At 66.9% G+C, this 20,052-nt stretch overlaps 4 protein-coding genes and 1 non-coding gene across 9 annotated transcripts; 4 read left to right on the top strand and 1 right to left on the bottom strand.

Annotated features, from left to right (window-relative positions):
- The first annotated feature begins 465 nt into the window (after window positions 1-465).
- On the top strand, window positions 466-6,297 carry LOC116964625 (oxysterol binding protein). The gene is made up of 14 exons (XM_042784720.1): window positions 466-767; window positions 1,570-1,778; window positions 2,391-2,638; window positions 2,729-2,927; window positions 3,151-3,253; window positions 3,348-3,402; window positions 3,512-3,643; window positions 3,735-3,980; window positions 4,064-4,184; window positions 4,320-4,423; window positions 4,568-4,663; window positions 4,750-4,931; window positions 5,022-5,242; window positions 5,325-6,297. Exons 1-14 carry the CDS (start codon window positions 466-468, stop codon window positions 5,465-5,467), a joined length of 2,361 nt encoding a protein of 786 aa, XP_042640654.1. The 3' UTR covers window positions 5,468-6,297.
- Window positions 6,298-7,128: 831 nt separating this feature from the next.
- TRNAV-UAC lies at window positions 7,129-7,201 on the top strand. The gene has a single exon. It is a non-coding gene; the product is annotated as a tRNA-Val (tRNA).
- A 751-nt stretch (window positions 7,202-7,952) lies between these two features.
- Window positions 7,953-11,505, bottom strand: CABP4 (calcium binding protein 4). Its single transcript, XM_042785111.1, is given in 7 exon segments — window positions 7,953-8,256; window positions 8,384-8,531; window positions 9,524-9,633; window positions 9,729-9,872; window positions 10,395-10,425; window positions 11,238-11,306; window positions 11,308-11,505. Coding segments are annotated over 7 exon segments (714 nt in total). The 5' UTR covers window positions 11,491-11,505; the 3' UTR covers window positions 7,953-8,227.
- A 989-nt stretch (window positions 11,506-12,494) lies between these two features.
- Window positions 12,495-13,779, top strand: GPR152 (G protein-coupled receptor 152). Its single transcript, XM_032987136.2, has 2 exons — window positions 12,495-12,511; window positions 13,027-13,779. Exon 2 carries the CDS (start codon window positions 13,029-13,031, stop codon window positions 13,479-13,481), a length of 453 nt encoding a protein of 150 aa, XP_032843027.2. The 5' UTR covers window positions 12,495-12,511; window positions 13,027-13,028; the 3' UTR covers window positions 13,482-13,779.
- Window positions 13,780-14,982: 1,203 nt separating this feature from the next.
- CORO1B (coronin 1B) lies at window positions 14,983-19,989 on the top strand. Of its 5 annotated transcripts, XM_042785521.1 has the most exons (11): window positions 14,994-15,037; window positions 15,756-15,989; window positions 16,120-16,242; window positions 16,334-16,463; window positions 16,574-16,755; window positions 16,976-17,095; window positions 17,210-17,314; window positions 17,408-17,553; window positions 17,657-17,714; window positions 18,461-18,760; window positions 19,395-19,989. In XM_042785521.1, exons 2-11 carry the CDS (start codon window positions 15,789-15,791, stop codon window positions 19,518-19,520), a joined length of 1,491 nt encoding a protein of 496 aa, XP_042641455.1. In that variant the 5' UTR covers window positions 14,994-15,037; window positions 15,756-15,788; the 3' UTR covers window positions 19,521-19,989. The 5 variants fall into 5 exon arrangements, with proteins under 5 accessions (XP_042641456.1, XP_042641454.1, XP_042641453.1 ...); XM_042785522.1 differs by having other exon boundaries at window positions 14,983-15,037; window positions 15,787-16,242; window positions 18,461-18,610; XM_042785520.1 differs by having other exon boundaries at window positions 14,983-15,037; window positions 15,787-16,242.
- The last annotated feature ends 63 nt before the right edge of the window (window positions 19,990-20,052 follow it).

The following is a 20,052-nucleotide window of genomic DNA, read 5'->3' as shown; positions in this document are numbered from 1 at the left end:
ACCACCCACCCCCTGGGCAAAGGTCAGAGGTCGCTGCCCCTTCCCCCAGCGGTGTCTCGGCCAATGGCGGCGCGAGTAGCGGGAGGACCCGCACCCCGCGGCCAATCGGTGGCGGGATGAGTCACCGCTCCGCCGCGCGGCCCCGCCCCCAGGCAACCGTCACGCGCGGCACCCCCCTCCTCCGCTCATTGGCTTGCCGCGGAGACAGACGGCAGGGAGGACCAGTGAAAACGTCGGAAGGGGCTGGGAAGGGGAAACGCACCGCCCACCGGCCTGCGGCGCAAGCGCGCCGTCAGCCAATAGGCACGCAGGCACCGCCCCGCGCGAGCGGTGGCACCAATCCGCCCGCCGGGGGCGTTGCGCGCAGGGGCTGCCTCCGCCAATGGGATGCGTCCGGGGGCGGGGCCGAGTGACGGCAGCGCGGCGGGAGGGGCGGGGCGGGGAAGGAAGGCGGCGGCGGCGGCGATGGCGGAGCTGCGAGCGGCGGCCGCGGGCCCCGGCCCGGTGGCGGCGGCGGCGCTGCCCGGTCCCATGGCCCTGCCCGCGGCCCCCGCTCTGCCCTCACCGGCGGCGGCGGCTCCGAGCGCGGCGGCGGCGGCGGTTCCGACTCCGAGCGCGGCGGCGGGCGCTGGTTCCGGTGGTTCCGGTTCGGGCGGTGCCGGTGCCGGTTCGGCGCGCGAAGGTTGGCTCTTCAAATGGACCAACTACATCAAGGGCTACCAGCGCCGCTGGTTCGTGCTCAGCAACGGCCTCCTCAGCTACTACCGGTACGTACCGGGAACCGCGACCCGGTCCCCTTCCCCCCCCCCCCCCCCGCCCCCCCACGTTACCGTATTCCCGGGCCTGAGTCCGCGATGGGGCTGTCGCTGTGGATTTCTCCCCCCCTCACCCTCCCCGCCGCTGCCTCCCAAATCGCTGAGGCCTCTCTGTCGCTCTCCGGTGGCGAGCCACGCTGGTATTTCGGCTGGGACCGGCGCCGTTACCGATCCCCCCTCCCCTCTCGGACACCTGAGCCTTGCCCGGGGGCGCGGCGCGGGGGGGGGGGGGCCCTGTCCTCCATTATTCATGGGGGAACCGGAGCCTGGAGGCAGCTGCCAGCTCCAGTTACAGCCCAGCGGGTGTGTGCTGGTGCTGGTGGGAGGGGGGGGAGGCACCGGTCCCCCCGGGCCATGCGGGGGGGGGGGATGTCCCGGTGCCCCCCCCCCCAGCCCCGGTGACGTGGAAGGGGTGTGCCTTGCACTGGCATGGGGGGGAAACACACGCTTCACGTCCCTCCCAATTTTTGCTGGGTACCGGAGGCACCGAGGGCGAGCGTGGTGGTCCCTGAAGCTGCTTTTGGAAGGGGGGGCTGCAGACCCCTCCAGGCATTTCCCCCCCCCCCCCAAAAAAACAGTGTCCCCAGGCTTGGCCCTTGTTCCAGTGCTGGCAAAACCACTGTGGGTTGGAGCCAGCACCCTATTAATAGCCCTGCTCATAGGGTGGGGAATGCCTGCCCCCCCCTCCCGCCCCTAAATGTTTTTAGGTCGGGCTATGGAGCGTCTCCTTCTCCTGTTCCCCCTCCCCGCTCAGATCCAAGGCGGAGATGCGGCATACCTGCCGCGGCACCATCAACCTGGCCACGGCCAACATCACGGTGGAGGATTCCTGCAACTTTATCATCTCCAACGGCGGGGCCCAGACTTACCACCTGAAAGCCAGCTCGGAGGTGGAACGACAACGCTGGGTCACCGCCCTGGAGCTGGCCAAGGCTAAAGCCGTCAAAATGCTGGAGGAATCGGGTACGCCCCTGGCCGACGCCTTCCCCCAACCCCCCCTCCAACACCCAGCACCTCGCTTAACCCCCCTGCGACACCCACGGGGATCCCCAGGGGTTGTTTTATCCCCCCTGCAGGACGTGACCCTGCGTTCCCTCCCTTTTCCCAAGCTCCCCCCTTTTTCCCCGAAAAACCCGCTTTGCCTCATCCATCTCCTGCGCCCGGCTGGAGTCGCAGCATGTGGGTTTTGGGGTGTGGGGAGCTGCTCCATGAGTAGGATTTGGATGAGGTGGCTTCCCCGCTGCCTGACTCCGGCTTGAGGAGCCGCCGGCAAACCTGGCACACGCTTCCTGGCTGGCATGACTGCTTGTGCGCCAAGAGATCGGCCATCTGCTCCGAGCTGCTGTGGCGGTGGCCGGGGGCACCCTGGGGGTGGCTCCGAGCCCTCAGGGGGGTTTTTTGGGGACACACGCACACATCCTGCAGTGCCCATCCTGGCAGCCCCCTCGCTGTCAGAGCCTGGTGTGGCTTGGCCGGTGCTCCCAGTGCACAGCTTCTTTTTCTTCCCCATCTCCTGGGAGGAAATAAAAGCCTCACCCCCCTGGGGATCACTCTAACGTCCCTTCCCGCCGACAGACGACTCCGGCGACGAGTCGGTGTCGCAGACGGACAAAACGGAACTGCAGAACACGCTGCGCACCCTGTCCAGCAAAGTAGAGGATCTGAGCACCTGCAACGATCTCATCGCCAAACACGGCACGGCCCTGCAACGCTCCCTCAGCGAGCTGGAGACCCTCCGGCTGCCGGCCGAGAGCACCGAGAAGATCAAGCAGGTGAACGAACGAGCCACCCTCTTCCGCATCACCTCCAACGCCATGATTAATGTGAGTTACACCCTCCCTGTGCCTGACCCCCCACCACCACCTGCAGACCCTGCACTGACGAGGCTGGGGGGGCACATCGTTTCCGCCCAGGCCTGCCGGGATTTTTTGATGCTGGCTCAGACCCACGGCAAAAAATGGCAGAAATCGCTGCAGCACGAACGGGATCAGCGCATCCGGCTGGAGGAGACGCTGGAACAACTGGCCAAACAACACAATCACCTGGAAAGGGCTTTCCGCGGCGCGACCGTCCTGCCCGCCGGCACAGCTGGCACCGGCGGCTCTGCCAAAGGTACCCACCCCCCCCGGGGGGGGTCACCCAGAGCCCCCATGCTGAGGAAGGGGGTCAGTTCAGCAGAGACGGAGCGGGGTGGGATGGGGGAAACCACCAGCAGCTTCCAGTCCCTTCCATGAGCTGCTGAGCTGGGTGATGGGGGTGCACGGTCTCTCCCCTCCACCGCTGAGTGGCTGCAGCACCTTCCCCCCCCCCGCCTCCCCTCCTGTCCCTTCCCCAGATCCGTGCTGTCCTGCGAAAGGAGACCTGAGTGACGAGGACGATGACAACGAGTTTTTCGACGCCCCGGAGATCATCACCATGCCAGAGAGCATGGGGCACAAGTGAGCTCTGGGGTGGGGGGGGTTACCCTCTCACCCCCCCCCGATTTGGGACTGATTCTGCCCCTCTCCTTCCTCCCCCCCCACCCCCACTAAGGCGCACTGGCAGCAACATCAGCGGCACCAGCAGCGACATCAGCCTGGATGAGCAGGTAGAACTGGGAGGGCTCTTGGAGGAACAGGGCTGAGCTGGGGGTTCCCCAGTTTCCCCGGGGGGGGGGGTGGGAGGGCATGTCACAGCCACCTTTTTCTTGTCCCCAGTACAAGCACCAAGTAGAGGACACCAAGAAGGAGAAAAGAACCCGCATCCCCTACAAACCCAACTACAGCCTCAACCTCTGGAGCATCATGAAAAATTGCATCGGGAAGGAATTGTCCAAGATCCCCATGCCGGTGAGCGGGGGTGCGGCTGGCAGGGAGGGGGGGAGGTTTGTGGGGTACCCCAGGAACCCCCTGCCCCCTCTTACTTCTGCCTCCCTCCCAGGTGAACTTCAACGAGCCCCTGTCGATGCTGCAGCGCTTGACGGAGGACCTGGAATACCACGAGCTGCTCGACCGGGCAGCCAAATGCGAGAGTTCGCTGGAGCAGCTCTGCTACGTGGCCGCCTTCACCGTCTCATCCTACTCCACCACCGTCTTCCGCACCAGCAAACCCTTCAACCCCCTCCTGGGGGAAACTTTTGAGCTGGATCGCTTGGAGGAGAATGGTTACCGTTCCCTCTGCGAGCAGGTACCAACCCGCCTCCCCCGAGCCCACTGGGCCAGCTCAGGGTGGGGGGTGGCCAGTGCTGACCCGTCCCCTCTCCCGGCCAGGTGAGCCACCACCCGCCAGCCGCTGCCCACCACGCAGACTCCAAGCACGGCTGGACACTTCGCCAAGAAATCAAAATCACCAGCAAATTTCGAGGCAAATACCTCTCCATCATGCCTCTGGGTGAGCTCCGCGGCCCCGGGGAGGGTTGGTGTCTGCGTTGCGTGTGGGAGTGGGCCAGGTTTGGAGACCCACGCGAGGTTCCGTGGGCTGGGCTGGCGCCGGGGGACGGTTCCTGGCACAATCTTCCCTCCTCAGGTACCATCCACTGCGTCTTCCACTCTTCGGGCAACCACTACACGTGGAAAAAAGTCACCACCACCGTGCACAACATCATTGTGGGGAAGCTCTGGATAGACCAGGTGGGGTGAAACTCCAGTGATGGGGCTCCACGGGAGCTTTGTGCAAGTCCTGGAGGTGTGGATATCCTCCCCCGTGCCTCAGTTTCCCCTGTCACAGGGGAAAGGGCTGTGGGATGGATCTGACTGTCTCCTCCCCACCCGCAGTCGGGTGAAATCGAGATCGTCAATCACAAGACGGGTGACAAGTGCAACCTCAAGTTCGTTCCTTACAGCTACTTCTCGCGGGACGTGGCGAGGAAGGTGAGGGCGCGGGGGCGGCGCGCGCCGGCACCGGGGTGCGTGTGACTCCTGAGTGTCCCGATTCAGGCTGTCCCCTGTCCCCACAGGTCACCGGGGAGGTGACAGACCCCGCGGGGAAGGTGCATTTTGTCCTGCTGGGCACTTGGGATGAGAAGATGGACTGCTACAAGGTGACGCTGGGCACCGGCGACAACGGAGCGGAGGGACGGCAGCGAGCCCACGAGGCTGAGGACAGCCGGGTGCTGCTGTGGAAGAGAAACCCACTCCCGTGAGTGGGGCGAGGGGGGTGTGGGACACACGGGGCTGAGCGGGGCTAGGAGTGGAAAGGGTTTAAGCTCGGTCCTTTTCCTCGACCTAGGAAGTACGCGGAGAACATGTATTACTTTTCGGAGCTGGCGCTGACCCTAAACGCCCCGGAGAACGGCACGGCGCCCACCGACAGCCGCCGGCGCCCCGACCAGCGCCTGATGGAGAACGGCCGCTGGGACGAGGCCAACGCCGAGAAACAGCGGCTGGAGGAAAAGCAACGCCTCTCCCGCAAAAGACGCGAAGCCGAAGCCGCCCGGGCCACCGAGGACGGTAAGGAAAGGGACAAAAGAGGTTTGTGTCCCCCCCTCTCCCTGCCTGGTCACTGAGACCCTCACACACCCCCCCCTGCCAGGGACCCCCTACGACCCCTACAAACCGCTGTGGTTCGAGCGCAAGAAGGACCCCGTCACCCAGGAGCTGGCGCACGTCTACAAGGGCGGCTACTGGGAGAGCAAAGAGAAGCAGGACTGGACCTTGTGCCCGGATATTTTCTGAACTGGGAATGGGGGGGGGGGGGGGGGGGGAGAGGGTGGGGTTTGGGGTTTGGGGAGGGGGTGGGGGGGGCAAAGGACCAGCTGGCTGCCAGGGGAGAGCCGCTGCCCCGGCCACTGTCTGTCTGTCTTAAGCGCCCGTCTGTGTGTCGTGTCCCCCCCCTCCCACCTCGCCGTCAGCACGCGCCGGGGTTTGCCTTAACCTTGATGTGGGGGGGGGCGGGGAGAGTGGGAGCCATCATGGAACTCCCCCCACACACACACCCCCCCCACTTCAGGGCACTGGGGGGGCTTCCCTTTCATCCCGGCTCCCCCTCCCCTCCTCCTCCAGGGAGGGCAGGGAGCTGGGCGGGGGGGGCGCAGTGGGGCGAGCCCGAGGCTGGCCTTGGTCTCTTCCCCCCCTCCCCTTTTTTCATTTCCCCCTCCCCAGGCGGTGGGGTGCGAGGGGGGGAGGGGGTAGACTGTGCCCCCCCCAGCCTGTTCTATAGGTGTATATTATATATATATATGTAGAGAGTGACCCAGGGCCCCCTTCCCCCCCCTCCCCATGTCCCTGGGCTGGGGGGGCCCCCCCTGAGGTGCCTTCCCCAGAGGTTGTTTAGGGCAGGGGGAGGTCCTGGGTTTTGGGGCTGGGGGTGAGGGTGGGGGTGTCTCTCCCATTCATCTCCAGGGAGCAGCAGACCCCTGCACCCCCAAACACTACACGGGCTGGGAGATCCGCTGAGGGGGAGGATGCTGTGGGGGTCTCTGCACCCCCAAACCTGAAAAGTTGGGGGCATATGATGCCTTTTTTTTTTTTTTTTTTTTTTTTTTTTTTTTTTTTTTTTCCCATTAGGAAAACAACTAAATTAAAAATCTGTGAATGCCCCAGCCCGGCTCTGCCTGCTCTGTGGAGGATGGGGGGAGGGGGGGGGGGTGTGTTTGCTGATTTTGAGGGACCCCTCCCAGCTTCTGCAACCCTGGGGGGGGGAAGCTGAGAGGAGCACCCCCTTCCTGCAGGGATCCTGCACCCCAAAACATTGAGGGGGGGGGGAGAAAATTGAGGTTTGACTGGGTGCCCCCACTCCCCAGCCTTCCTCCTCCTTGATATGCCCCCCCCTCCTTCTCTTACCAGGGGTTCCCTAGGTGCCCCACCACCACCACCCTGGGGACACTGCTCCTTGTCCCCCCTCATCCCCATCCTTGGGGGTGGGCACCAGCAGGATGCTCCATGTGTGTTGTGTCCCCCACCGCCCCCCACCCCCCCCCCGATCATCTGTGTGCCACTCAGACCCTCGGGGGTGACCTGGGGGTCCTTGGGCCACTTGTTTGTGTGTGTCTCGTGTGTGTGTGTGTGTGTGTGTGTGTGTGTGTGTGTGTGTGTGTCCCCTCAAGAAAAAGGAGCCACAGGGCCACTTGTCCACAGGGACTTAACTCCAAGGGGTGACATACATACCCCCCCGCCCCAAATTTTTTGGGGCTGACCCCACAGCCCTCACGGCTTATTTTCGCCCCCCCCCTAGCCTGGCCCTTAGGGATCTGTCCTGCAGGTCCCCATGTCCTGTGTGTCCCGTCCTTTCCCCGCACCCCCCCGCCCCCCCCCCCCCCAAGACCTGGCCCGCGCGGGACTCGAACCCGCGATCTTTGACTGACCCCTGTGCCGAAGCCTCCGCCTCACCGCTGGCCGGCTCCATGGTGTAGGGGTGATCACGTCTGCTTTACACGCAGAAGGTCCTGGGTTCGAGCCCCAGTGGAGCCACACACCCCCCACCACCCCCGACGTGACATTTTTGGGTGGGGGGCTACACACATGGACCGCTCCCCATGGCCCCCCCCCCCCCCCCCCCCCCCATCCCCTTTTTTTTCCCCAGGGCGTGTCCCCAGCCGGGACACGGGGGTCGTCCAGCCGAGGGGGGTGGGTTCCTGGAGGGGGTGACATGGTGACACGTGGGGTGGGGGGGAGCAAGGCGTGGCCGTAGCCCCTCTCCCCCCGCCAAGCCTGGCACATGGACCACCCCTCCCGCGTGCTGATTGGTCATCTAGCGCAGGAGGCGTGTGCTTATTGGCCGGCGCGGTTCCCTCTGCTGATTGGTTGATCCCGCGGCCTTTCTCACGCTGATTGGCCGGTTCGTTTGGGCCAAGAACCGGCCCAACCGTTGGTTCATGGGACGTGTGCTGATTGGCCGGCTGGCGGCAGTAAACCAGCTCATCCAGCCAATGGCAGAGCGCGGGTTGGCTCCGGGTGACCCCTGGAGCTCTGCCCGCGCCCCCCCCCGCCCCCCAACACCCCCCGGCGCCCCCCCCGGCCGCTCTGTGGGTGCCGTGGCCGAGCACACCCCGTGGAGGGGCAGCCGCTGTCCCTGTCCCCCCCGTGGAACACCGTTCCCCCCCCCCTCGCTCCCCACAGCGACCTCCTGGGGGGTGGCTCGGGGAGGGGGCGGGGACGACGGGACGGGTCACAGACGCCCCCACCCCACGTCCCCTCCCAACGATGAACACTCACCTCCCGCTCCGATCAAGGGGGTTTATTTGGTCTCCCCAGCGCCTCCCCCCCCCCCCCCCCCAGCTCTGCCACCGCCCCTGGGGGCTGTTGGGGTCGGGGATCTCACGTCTGCCCCCCGATCCCAGATACAGGCTCAGCTCCAGCTGTTCACTCTGAACCCTAATGCTGGCAGCAAGGTTGGGCTGGTCGGACAGGCAGGGGAGCTCCTGCCAAGGATCCAGGGGGGTGGGGGAGTGGGAAAAGGGGGTGCAGCGGGGGGCCCCCTCCTGCCTCAAGGCTTCATTACCGGGTTGAGAGCATCATAACGAACTCTGCGGGGAGAGAGAGGAGGGTGTGAGGGGACCCACAGCTGAGCCACGCTTCACAGCCCACATGCTGTGGGGCGGGGAAGGGGGCTGCAAGGGAAGTTTGGGGGGGGGGGGGGTGTTTGTCCCTCACCGTCAAAGTCCACATGCCCGTCCCCGTTGAGGTCCACGTCCTGCAGGATCTCGTCCACCTCCTGCGCCTTCAGCTGCTCCCCCAGCAGCGCCGCGATGGCCTCCCGCATCTCCGCGCTGCTGATCTCCCCGTCCCCATTCACGTCGAACTGCGGCGCCCACAGGTTGGGGGTCACCCCCCCACACACACCACCTCTAGGGCCATGCTCACCCCCTGGTCTTCTTGTGGTCACCAGCCCCTCCATGCCCGTGGTCACCATGCCCATGGTCACCCCATGGTCCTCTCGTGGTCATCAGTCCCTCTATGCCTGTGGTCACCCCCCATGGTCACCATCCCTCCATGGTCATGGTCACCCCATGGTCTTCCCATGGTCATTGGTCCCTCTATGCCTGTGGTCACCCCATGGTCACTGTTCCCCCAAGATCCTTGTCTCCCCATGGTTTTTGTCCCCTCCATGCCAGTGGTCACACCCATAGTCACCATCCCCCCGGGGTCGTGGTCACCCCCTGGTATTCTTGTGGTCACCATGCCCTCCATGCCCGTGTTCACCATGGTTGTGGTCATCTCATGGTCTTCCCGTGGTCATTGGTCCCTCTACGCCCATGGTCACCCCCATGGTCACTGTTCCCCCATGGTCATGGTCACCTCATGGTCTTCCCATGGTCTTCCCACGGTCACCATCCCCTCCATGCCCATGGTCACTGTTCCCCCATGATCATGGTCTCCCCATGGTTTTCGTCCCCTCCATGCCCGTGGCCACACCCACAGTCACCATCCCCTTGTGGTCATGGTCACCCCATGGTCTCCCCATGGTCACCATCCCTCCGTGGTCATGGTCACCCCATGGTCTTCCTGTGCTCATTGGTCCCTCTACACCCACGGTCACCCCCATGGTCACTGTTTCCCCATTGTCATGGTCACTTCATGGTCTTCCCATGGTCACCATCCCTTCCATGTCCATGGTCACACCCATGGTCACCATTCCCCCATGTTCATGGTCTCCCCATGGTCACCATCCCCTCCACGCCCGTGGTCACCTCATGGTCATTGTCCCCACCATGGTCTTTCCAGGGTTGCCATCCCCCCCAGGCCTGGGGTCCCCCCCCCCGTGTCCGGGGTCCCCCGTGGTGGTGGCCATACCTCACGGAAGGCGATCCTGAGCTCCCTCATGCCCACCATGTGGGCCGTCTCCTCCCGCAACTTCGGCCCCATCATCTCCACAAAGTCCTCGAAGTCCACGCGGCCGCCCACTGCACGCGGGGAAAGGGACGGACACCCTCAGCACCCCAAACCCCAACTCCTGCCCCCCCCTCCCCGGAACCGCCCCCCCTGGCCCCGCGCTCACTCCTCATCTTGACGTGCTGGGAGATCTCGAGGAGCTCCATCTCGGTGGGCATGTAGCCCAGGATGCGCATGCAGGAGCCCAGGTCCTTGTAGCTGATGTAGCCGTCCTGGTCCGTGTCGAATTCCTTGAAGGCGTCGAGCAGCTCTGCCCCGCACACGCGGCCACACGCGGCCACACGGATGCCATCAGCTGCAGGGGTCCCCCAAGCACCAGGCCACCCCGGAGCAGGTCCCCTCCCTGTGGTATGTGTCCCCATGGCACTGCACCCCATGGCAGAGCCCTCCATGACACATGTCCCCAGTGGCACTGCACCCCGTGGCACTGCAGATCCCTCCATGACACGTGTCCCCATGTCACCGCACCCCATGGCAGAGCCCTCCATCACACCTGTCCCCGTGACATGTGTCCCCATGGCACCGCACCCCATGGCACTGCACCCCACGGGAGTTCCCTCCATGACACGTGTCCCCATGACATGTGTCCCCATGTCCCCTGTCCCCATGGCACTGCACCCCATGGCACTGCACCCCACACCAGATCCCTCCATGACACATGTCCCCATGTCCCCTGTCCCCATGGCACCGCACCCCACAGCAGACCCCTCCACAGCACATGCCCCCCGTGTCCCCAGCCCACTCCCAGACCCCCAGACCCCTCCCCACTCACCATCCAGCTCCTCTGGTGACAGCTCCCGCTCCTGGGCCGGGGACACACGGGGTGGGGACAGGATCAGCCCCAGCTCAGCCCCAACCCTCCCGGTGTCCCCCCCCCATAAACCCTAGTGTCACCTTTGTTAAGCGTGGGCCAAAATTAACTCCGGTGGGAGGGATTAAAAGGATTGGAGGAAAAGCCCTGCCTGCGCCCCCGTGTCCCATCTCCTGTCACCCACCCTGGGGCCACCCCAGCCCGGGACCCCCAGGCTCCAGATGGGGTTTGCCCGGCACCCATGGGTGATGCTGAGGGTGCTTTGTACTGCTGGAGGTGGGGGAGCAGCATGTGGCCCCCTCCCCGGGCTGTCCCCAGGGGTGTCCCTCCCATCCCTAGGACCCTGGGGTGTCCCCCAACACCATCCCCAGTGTCCCCACGTCCCCTCCAGTGCCAGGGTCCCAGAATGTCCCTGACTCTGTCCCCAAGGCCCTGTGTCCCCTCTGTCCCCAGGGTCCTGGACTGTCCCTGTCCCCATCACCATTGTCCCCATGTCCCCTTCACCCCAGGGTCCTGGAGCATCCCTCACCTTGTCCCTGTGTCCCCATGTCCCCTTCACTCCAGGGGTGCTGGATTGTCCCCGTCCCCATCCCCACTGTCCCCATGTCCCCATCCTTATTGTCCCCATGTCTCCTCCACCCCAGGGGTCCTGGACTGTCTCTGTCCCCATCCCCACTGTCTCCATATCCCCACCCCCATTGTCCCCATGTCCCCTTCACCCCAGGGGTCCTGGACCATCCCCGTCCCCATCCCCAATGTCCCCAAGTCCCCTCCATCCCCAATGTCCCCCCCTGCTGCCCCCACCTTGCCGAACACGGTGTTGAGGAGGGGGGAGTAGATCTTGGTGGCCGCAGCGTGGGGGTCCCCAGGGTCCCTTCTTGCCGTTCTTCTGCCCGTGGCCACTGTGCCGGGACTCGGAGCTGGGACTTTTGGTATCCAGGTGGCCACCGTCCTCGGGGGTTTTGGGGTTTTTTTCACCCACCTCCCCTCCTTTTTTCCCCTTACGAGGGGCCTCCCTGTCCTTGGGGGCCCCCTTGTCCCCCCGGGTGCGTGGCATGGGGCAGGGCCGGTGGCAGGCGGGCAGGGAGAGGGACCCCGGGGGGGCCGAGCCTTAAGAAGGGAACCGGGAAATCCTCTTACACCCCGACGTGGCCCCCCCACTGCCCCCTCCCCCGGCCCCGTGGGCTCCCTAGACCGAGGCAGGGCAAAGCCAATTAGCGGTGATTAGCGGCAGGAGGCAGGCACCAGCCGGGTCCCCAGCGCATGTCCCAGGGCCACCCTCCGAGTCCCCCCACCAGCACTAGCCCACGTCCCCAGCGCTGGCACCCCGTGGCCACCACCAGTGTCGTGTGTGTGTCCCCCCCCCACACTGGGACGTGACCATCATGGGATCATGGGTGCTGTGGCGGGCACAGGCCCGGCCCCCCCGTGCCCCCCCCGCCCCGATACCATCGGCTGGCTCAGCAGCCGGGGGGGGGGGGGGGGGGTGACAGCAGGAAGCCACCACACGATGGGGAGATGCCATCGCGGGGCCACCACCGCGCCCCCCCCCCCACCCTCCAGACACCTATTGCCACAGCACGTGTGTCCCCACGCCCCCACCCAGGGGGGGTCCCCACTGCCCCGGGACCCCCACCCTGATGCCCTGTGGGGATCAGCATTGCGTGACCACTGGGGAAAGGGGGGGTCCTGCCCCACCCCCCCCCCGGGAGCAGCGATAACGGGGCCACTTCTGCTCTGCCTGCCGCAACTCCCCCGCCCAATAATGGGCTGCAGGCAGCGGGGGGGGCCCTGCCCCCCCCTTTCCATCGGGTGGGGAAGCTGAGGCAGGGCTGGGGCCACCCCTTCAGAACCCCCCCCTCCACCCCCACCCCCCCACCTTGGAGCTCCCAGCAGGCGCAGGGTCAGTTGGGGGGGGTGGGGGGGAAGAAATTTGGGGGGGGGGGGGGTGTCAATGACAGGGTGGTGGGTGAAGCTAGTGGGCGGAGCTTCACACGCATGGCCCGTCCCACTTGCTCCCACATATAGGGCACCCCACAGGCGGGGGCCCCCCACCCTGGGCTCTCCCTGCCGTTAAGGTAGGTCCTACATTATTTACTGCCCTGGCCCCCCTGGCAGGGGGGTGCTGGGGTACCCCCGGGGCGCGATGGGTGTGGTGGGCACGGCGTGGCACAGTGGGTGGGGGGGACAAGCTCGGGGGGGGGGGTGTGGGATGGGGCAACACGCGAGAGGTGGTGACATGGGGAGGGGGTGACATCCGAGGGGGGGTGACACTGGATGGGGGATGACACCAGTGGGGGTGACACTGGAGGGGGTGACACCAGTGGGGGTGACAGGGGGAGGGGTGACACCAGTGAGGGCAACACCGGAGGGAGGTGACATGGGGAGGGGGTGACACCGAAGGGGGTGACACCAGTGGGGGCTGACACCAGTGGGGGTGACACCGGAGGGGGTGACACCAGAGGGGGTCACACTGGAGGAGGTGACACCAGTGGGGGTGATACCAGAGGGGGGTGACATGGGGAGGGGGTGACTCTTTGAGGGGCATGTGACACCCCCTCCCACCGCCCTGAGCCGTCCACCCTGCCCGCAGGGATGGAGCCCCCCAACGCCACCTTGTCCCCTGACCTGTCCCTGCCACCCCCCGGCTCCCTGTCATGGGACGGGCAACTGCTGGTGGCTTGCACCGCGCTGGGGTTGCCGGCCAACGCCTTCACCCTGTGGCTGACGGGCTGGCGCCTGCGGGGCCGCGGGCTGGCCACCTTCATCCTCAGCCTGGCCGCTTCCGACTTCCTCTTCCTCGCCAACTCGATCCTGCAGATCTGGTCGGTGGCCCACCGTCACCAGTGGGTGCTGGGCACCCCGCTGTGCCGCCTCCACAAGTTCCTCTACGGTTTGGGTTACTACAGCGGGCTTTTCTTACTGGCGGTCATCAGCCTGGACCGTTTCCTGTTGGTAGCCACCCCGCTGTGGTACCGGTGCCGGCGACCGGCCCGTTTACCGGTGACAGTTGTGCGCGGGAGCCTGGCTGGCGGCCATCGGTTGTAGTGTCCCGGAGGTGGCGTTGTCGGCGGCGGAGGAGACGCTGCCCTGGTTTGCTGGTTTGCAGGAGCGAGAGGGGGAGCTGGGAGGTGCCGATGCGGTGGCTGGAGGTGGTGGTGGAAGGGCTACTGCCCTTCAGCGTGGTGGTCGCTTGCCACGGGGCCACCTTGGTGCTGGCCCGGTGTCGGCGCGGTCGCCCGCCCACCCGGTTTCAGCACATCGTGGCGGCCACGTTGAGCAGCTACGTGTTGCTGCATCTGCCCTTCCAGGTCACCCAGTTGGTGCAGTTGGTGGCCCCCGGCTACCTGGGCTACCTCCTGTACCTGCTGGGCTTGGCTTTCAACCTCAGCAGTTGCCTCAACCCCTGGCTGTACCTGCTGCTGGGCTCCCGCGCCTGCCAACACCTCGCCTGCTTGTCACCTGCCGGTGCCACCTCGGTGTCACCCACCGGCGTCACCCCTGGGCCACCCACCGCCCTCACCCACGTGCCACCTCCCACCATCGCCCCAGTGCCACCCACCACCGTCACCCGCCCACCAGCCGAAACACCGGTGGGGTCCCCGCTAGCAGCTCCATGAGCTGCCACCCACCCACCCACCCCCCAGCCTCCCTGAGACACCCCCCCCCAATCCCCACCCAGCACGGCTGGGAGGTGGCAGGGGGCTGGGTGGGTGTCCCCCATGTCCCCCTACCTGGGGAGATCCTCACCACAACCCCCCACGCGTGGGCTGAAACCCCCTGCCCTGGTCACCCGTGGGGACGTCGGGCACAGCGTGATGCTGGCTGGGCTGGGTGGGTGCCCACGGGGGACCTGTGCCCGGCCACCACGTGGGGTGCTGGCCCTGTCCCATGGGGTGACCGTACCCCACGTGGGGACCGTGCCCACGGGGTGACCCTGCCCCCCAGGGTGTCCCTGCCGCACACGGGGACCATGCCCATGGGGTGACTGTGCCCCACATGGGGACTGTGCCCCCAGCGTGGCCTTGCCCACAGGGTCACCCTGTCCCACGGAGTGACCGTAACCCACGAGATGCCCATGTCCCCGGGGACACACTGCCCACGGGGTGACCCTGCCCCATGCGGGGACCACGCCCCACCAGGGGAACCTGCCCCACGGGCTGACCCTGTCTCAGGGTGAACCTGCCCCACGCGTGGACCATGGCTCAGGGGTGATCCTGCCCACGGGGTGACTCTATCCCACGGGGTGACCCTGACCCCTGCGGGGACCGTGCCCACGGGGTGGCCCGGCCCCACGGAGTCACCCTGTCCCGTGGGGTGACCCTGTCCCGTGGGGTGACCGTAACCCACGCGGGGACCATGCCACCGGGGTGATCCTGCCCCACACGGGGACCCCACGGGTGACCTTGTCCCGCGGGGTGACCGTGCCCCAATGGGGTGCCCCCCCCCCCCCTCCCGGTACCGGCATGTCCCCGCCCACCACCGCCGGGCGCCGGGCGCATGCGCGGGGCGGGGCGGGGCGGGGCGGTGCCGCTCACTTCCTGCCCCCGCCCCCTCCCGCCACCGGCTCCGCGCGCCGCCGCCACCCGCGACCCGCGGCCCCGGTGAGTGCGGGACGGGACCCTCCCCTCCCCCCCCCGGCACCCCCCCTCCGCCCCCCACCGCCCCCCGGGCCGCGGGGATGGGGCAGCCGCGGGGCCCGGCCTGGGGGGACCGATGGGACCCGGAGCGACCGTCGCCATCCCCGTCCGCCTTCCCCGGGGGGGTCGTCCCCGTCCCGGCCCCCTCACCCAGCGGGGTCACCCCTGTCCTCGTCCCTGTCTCCTCACCCGGTGGGGCCACCCCAGTCCCCCTCCCCTCACCCGGTGGGCCACCCCAGTCCCCCTCCCCTCACCCGGTGGGGCACCCAGTCCCCCTCCCCTCACCCGGTGGGGCACCCCAGTCCCTGTCCTTGTCCCCATCCCTGTCCCCGTCCTCATCCCGCAACCCATCAGCGCCATACGCGTCCTCCTTTCTGTCCCCACGCCTCTACCCACGGGGACACCCTTGTCCCCATCTCCAAAGTGGGCCACCCCTGTCCCCATCTCGGGAGGGACACTCCCTGTCCCCATCCTCCCCCCCCCCGAACCCCCATTCCCGGGGTGCTCCCCGGGCAGGGCAGGGAGGGGTTTGTTTGCCCGTCGGGCACAGGCCACCCCAGGCTTCCCGCTCCCGGGAGGAGCCGAGCCGCCCTTTACCCGGGGCAGGGGACAGGGACAAACCCCTGCCCCCCCCCCCCCCCCTTACTTCCGTGGCTCTGCCTTACATTTTGGGGTCCCCCAGTGCTGACCCCAGCCCCGGGGGCGCTCCCCAGCCATGTCGTTTCGGAAAGTGGTGCGGCAGAGCAAATTCCGGCACGTTTTCGGGCAGCCGGTGAAGACGGAACAATGCTACGATGACATCCGCGTGTCCCGGGTCACTTGGGACAGCACCTTCTGCGCCGTCAACCCTTCCTTCGTCGCCATCATCGTCGAGGCCAGCGGCGGCGGCGCCTTCCTCGTCCTGCCCCTGCACAAGGTGCCGGCGGCGATATCGGGATGCCGGCGCGCGGGGAAGGGGGGTTTCCGCGCCGGTGGGTGACACCCCCTCCCCCCCCCCCACCTTCTCCTCGCTTTCGCTTCTCCCCCGTGTCCCCCTTCGTCCCCAGACCGGCCGCATCGATAAGTCGTACCCCACGGTGTGCGGGCACACGGGTCCCGTCCTCGACATCGACTGGTGTCCCCACAATGACCACGTCATCGCCAGCGGCTCGGAGGATTGCACCGTCATGGTGAGAAGGGGAGGAAGGGGGGGGGTGATGGGTTTTTGGAGGGTGTGTGTCCCCCTTGCCCCGTTGCTCATTGTCCCCTCCGCCCCGGTAGGTTTGGCAAATCCCCGAAAACGGGCTCAGCCAGCCGCTGACGGAGCCGGTGGTGGTGCTGGAGGGACACTCGAAACGTGTGGGCATCATTGCGTGGCACCCCACCGCCCGCAACGTCCTGCTCAGCGCCGGTACGGGGAGCGGTGGTGGGGGAAAGTGGGGGCTCGGAGGAGGGGGGGGCGGGGGGGGAAGTCCCGTGGCTGAGGTGACACCCCCCTCCCCGTCCCCTCCTTTTGCCCAGGCTGTGACAACGTGGTGCTGATCTGGAACGTGGGGACGGCGGAGGAGCTGTACCGCCTGGAGGGGCTGCACCCCGACCTCATCTACAGCGTCAGCTGGAGCCGCGACGGTGCCCGCTTCTGCACCGCCTGCAAGGACAAGAGTGTCCGCGTCATCGACCCCCGCCGTGGCACCGTGGTGGCCGTGAGTCCCCCCTCTCCCGGGGCAGGAGGGGGACACACACCTCCTCCCCACGTCCCCACGGTGCCATCCTCAAAGGGAGACCCCCCCCCCTTAACCCTGCAGCCTAACGCTCTCCCGTATCCCTTAGGTGCCCCTGTCGCCCGCTCTGGGGTGTCAGGATGGTGCTGGTGACCCCCCCCCCCTCCCCGCCCCACCACTGTCCCTTTTGTCCCCTCCCCAGGAGAAAGAGCGGGCGCACGAAGGGGCTCGACCCATGCGGGCCATTTTTTTGGCCGACGGCAAGATCTTCACCACCGGTTTCAGCCGCATGAGCGAGCGGCAACTGGCGCTGTGGGACACGGTGAGGAGCAGCACCCCGGGGTGGGGGGGGTGCGTGGCAGGGGGGGGTGTCCCACGGGACCGTGCTGGGGTTAGGGGGGGTGAGTCCCACGGGGCTGACACGCCTGCCCCACAGGACAACCTGGAGGAGCCCATGGGGCTGCAGGAGCTGGACTCCAGCAACGGGGCTCTGCTGCCGTTTTACGACCCCGACACCAACGTGGTCTACGTCTGCGGCAAGGTATGGGCCACACACACACCCCCCCCGCCCCAAAATCTCACCCATGGACCACCCCCCTCGCCCACGGGACTCCTCTCAATGCCGTGTCCCCAGGGCGACTCGAGCATCCGGTACTTTGAGATCACAGAGGAACCACCCTACATCCATTTTCTCAACACCTTCACCAGTAAGGAGCCCCAGCGGGGCATGGGCTGGATGCCCAAGCGTGGGCTGGACGTCAGCAAGTGTGAGATCGCCAGGTGGGTGTGGGGACACACACCTCGCCCCCGGCCCCCCCCCTCCATTTCCTCCTCCTGCTCCCCCCCTTAACCCCCTGTGCCCCCCACCCCACCGCCACGGTAGGTTCTACAAGCTGCACGAGCGCAAGTGTGAGCCCATCATCATGACGGTGCCAAGGAAGGTCAGTGGGGACTGGGGGAGTTGGGGGGGACAGGGGCACCCCTGCCACCCCCCCTCCTCCACCTTGGGGGTGCAGGCAGCAGGGTGGGGGGACCTGGGGAAGGGGGAGGGTGGAGGGTGGAGGGGTCCCTAATCAAACTGATGGGGGTTCCAGGAGTGGGACATGGTTGCTGGTGGGGGGGTTCCCAAGTGATTGGGAGGTCCCCCAATGTGCTGAGGGGGGGCCCTGGGCAGGATATGGTGGCTGGGTGGGGGGGCCTATGGGGGTTCTGTGGGGTGCCTGGGAGTGGGGAACCCCATAGGGGCTGGGTGGGGTCCCTGGGCAGGACATGGGGGCTGGGTGGGGGGGTCCCCAAGTGTGCTAATTAGGGGTCCCTGAGAAGGACATGGGGGGTGGGTGGGGGTCCCCGAGTGTGCTAATTAGGGGTCACTGGGCAGGAAATGGGAGCTGGTGGTGGGTCCCTGTGGGGTACCTGGGTGTGGGGGTCCACAGTCAAGCTGGGTGTGTGGGACCCCATCAGAGCCAGGTGGGGGATCCCCAAGTGTGCTAATGGGTGGCCCTGGAGCAGGACAGGGGGTCTGGGTGGGGGCGTTGGGGATCCCTAATTGTGCTGGTGTGGGGGTCCCTGGGCAGACCACAGCGCCTGGGGTGGGGTCCACAATGAAGCCGAGAGTGGGGGACCCCATCAACCCCTCTGACATCAAGGGGTGTGGTGGTGGGGGGTCGGGTTTGTGTTCCCCCCGCAGTCGGACCTGTTCCAGGACGACCTGTACCCCGACACGGCGGGCCCCGAGGCAGCGATGGAGGCGGAGGAGTGGGTGGCGGGGCGGACGGCGGGGCCGGTGCTGGTGTCCCTCCGCCAGGCCTACGTCCCCAGCAAGCAGCGGGACCTCAAGGTGAGCCGCCGCAGCCTCCTGCACGACAGCCGCCCCCCCGCCACCGCCCCCCCGGCCGCCGCCACGCCGCCCCCCACGCCCCCCGCCGCGCCCGCGCCCACACGCCTCAGTGCCCCCCCCAGCCTGGGCACCGGCCCCTCTGCTCCCACGGTATGGATGGGGAAGGGGCGGGGCCTCGGGGGGCAGGGTCAGGGAGGGGGTGTGGCCTCGGGGTGGGGCTATGGAGTGGGCGGGGTTTGCAAGGCAAGGACAGGCTGGGGCAATGGGTGAGGTCAGTGGAGTGGCGGTGGGTGGGCGGGGCCAAGCTGGGAATGTGGGTGGAGCCATTGGCAGTGGGTGTGGCCAAGCTGGTGGATGAGGTGTCTGTGTATGGGGTGAGTGGGCGGGGCTGTAGAATGGGCGGGGTTTGCAAGGTAGGGGCAGGCTGAGGCAATGGGTGGGGTCAGTGGAGTGGGTGTGGCAGAGAATGGGTGGGGCCAAGGTGGGTGGGGGCATTGACCATGGGTGTGGCCAAGCTGGTGGGTGGGGCTATGGAGTGGGCGGGGTTTACAGGACAGGGACAGGCTGGGGCAATGGGCTGGGTCTTTGGAGTGGGTGTGGCAGCGAGTGGGCGGGGCCTCAGTGGGTGGGGCTAAGGTTGGGTGTGACGTGTGATGGGGCAGGACTGGAGGAGGGTGTGTCACAGGTGGGGTCGGTGTGGGCGGGGCCAGATCAGTGGGCGGGGTTTTCTGCAGGGGTGAAGCGGGGTGGGGTGGGCGTGGCTGACGGGGGTGTGGCCGTGCAGGGGGGCGGGCGGCTGGAGGAGGTGCTGCAGGAGGTGGCGGCGCTGCGGGTGCTGGTGGCGGAGCAGGGCCAGCGCATCGCCCGGCTGGAGGAGCAGCTCAGCCGCCTCGAGAACGGACACGTCTAGGGACCCACCGGCCCCCCCCTCAGGGACCACTGCGGCTGGGGACACCCCCTCAAACCTCACACCCCGCCCCCCCCCCCCCCCCGAACATCCTCCCATGGGGTCCTCCCATTGGAGGGCTGTCCGCCCCTCTGGCAGCTTCCCCCCCACCCCCATTGCCTTACTGGGTGCTGCCCCCCCCCTCAAAAAATCACGGACCATTCCCTCCCCATGTCCTCGGGCTGGGGGCTCCTCCTGGGATCAAACACTACCCCCTGCACCCCCTAAACCTGGCCCCAGGCGGGGTGGGGTCTTCCCCTCCTTCCTGTGGGGCAGGGTGCGATCTGCCCCCCCCCCCCCCCCCCCAACTGTGGAATATTGACCCCCTTATATTTTGGGGGCTTCTTCCTCCTTTCCTCCTTGTCCCTCCTCCCCTTACAGTGCAGGGTCAAAAACTATATTTTCACTCCAAATAAAGAACTTTATAAGAAAAGTGCTAGGTGAGGCTGGGGACTGGGGCAGGGGGGTGTCAGCTGGGGGGGATACGGGGGGTTTT

The sequence above is a fragment of the Tyto alba genome, unplaced genomic scaffold (genome assembly GCF_018691265.1).
Source record: "Tyto alba isolate M040663 unplaced genomic scaffold, T.alba_DEE_v4.0 Super-Scaffold_8, whole genome shotgun sequence".
Classification (NCBI taxonomy): domain Eukaryota; kingdom Metazoa; phylum Chordata; class Aves; order Strigiformes; family Tytonidae; genus Tyto; species Tyto alba.
Note: the sequence above shows the minus strand (reverse complement) of the source record. Positions and strands in the feature narration are given on the sequence as shown.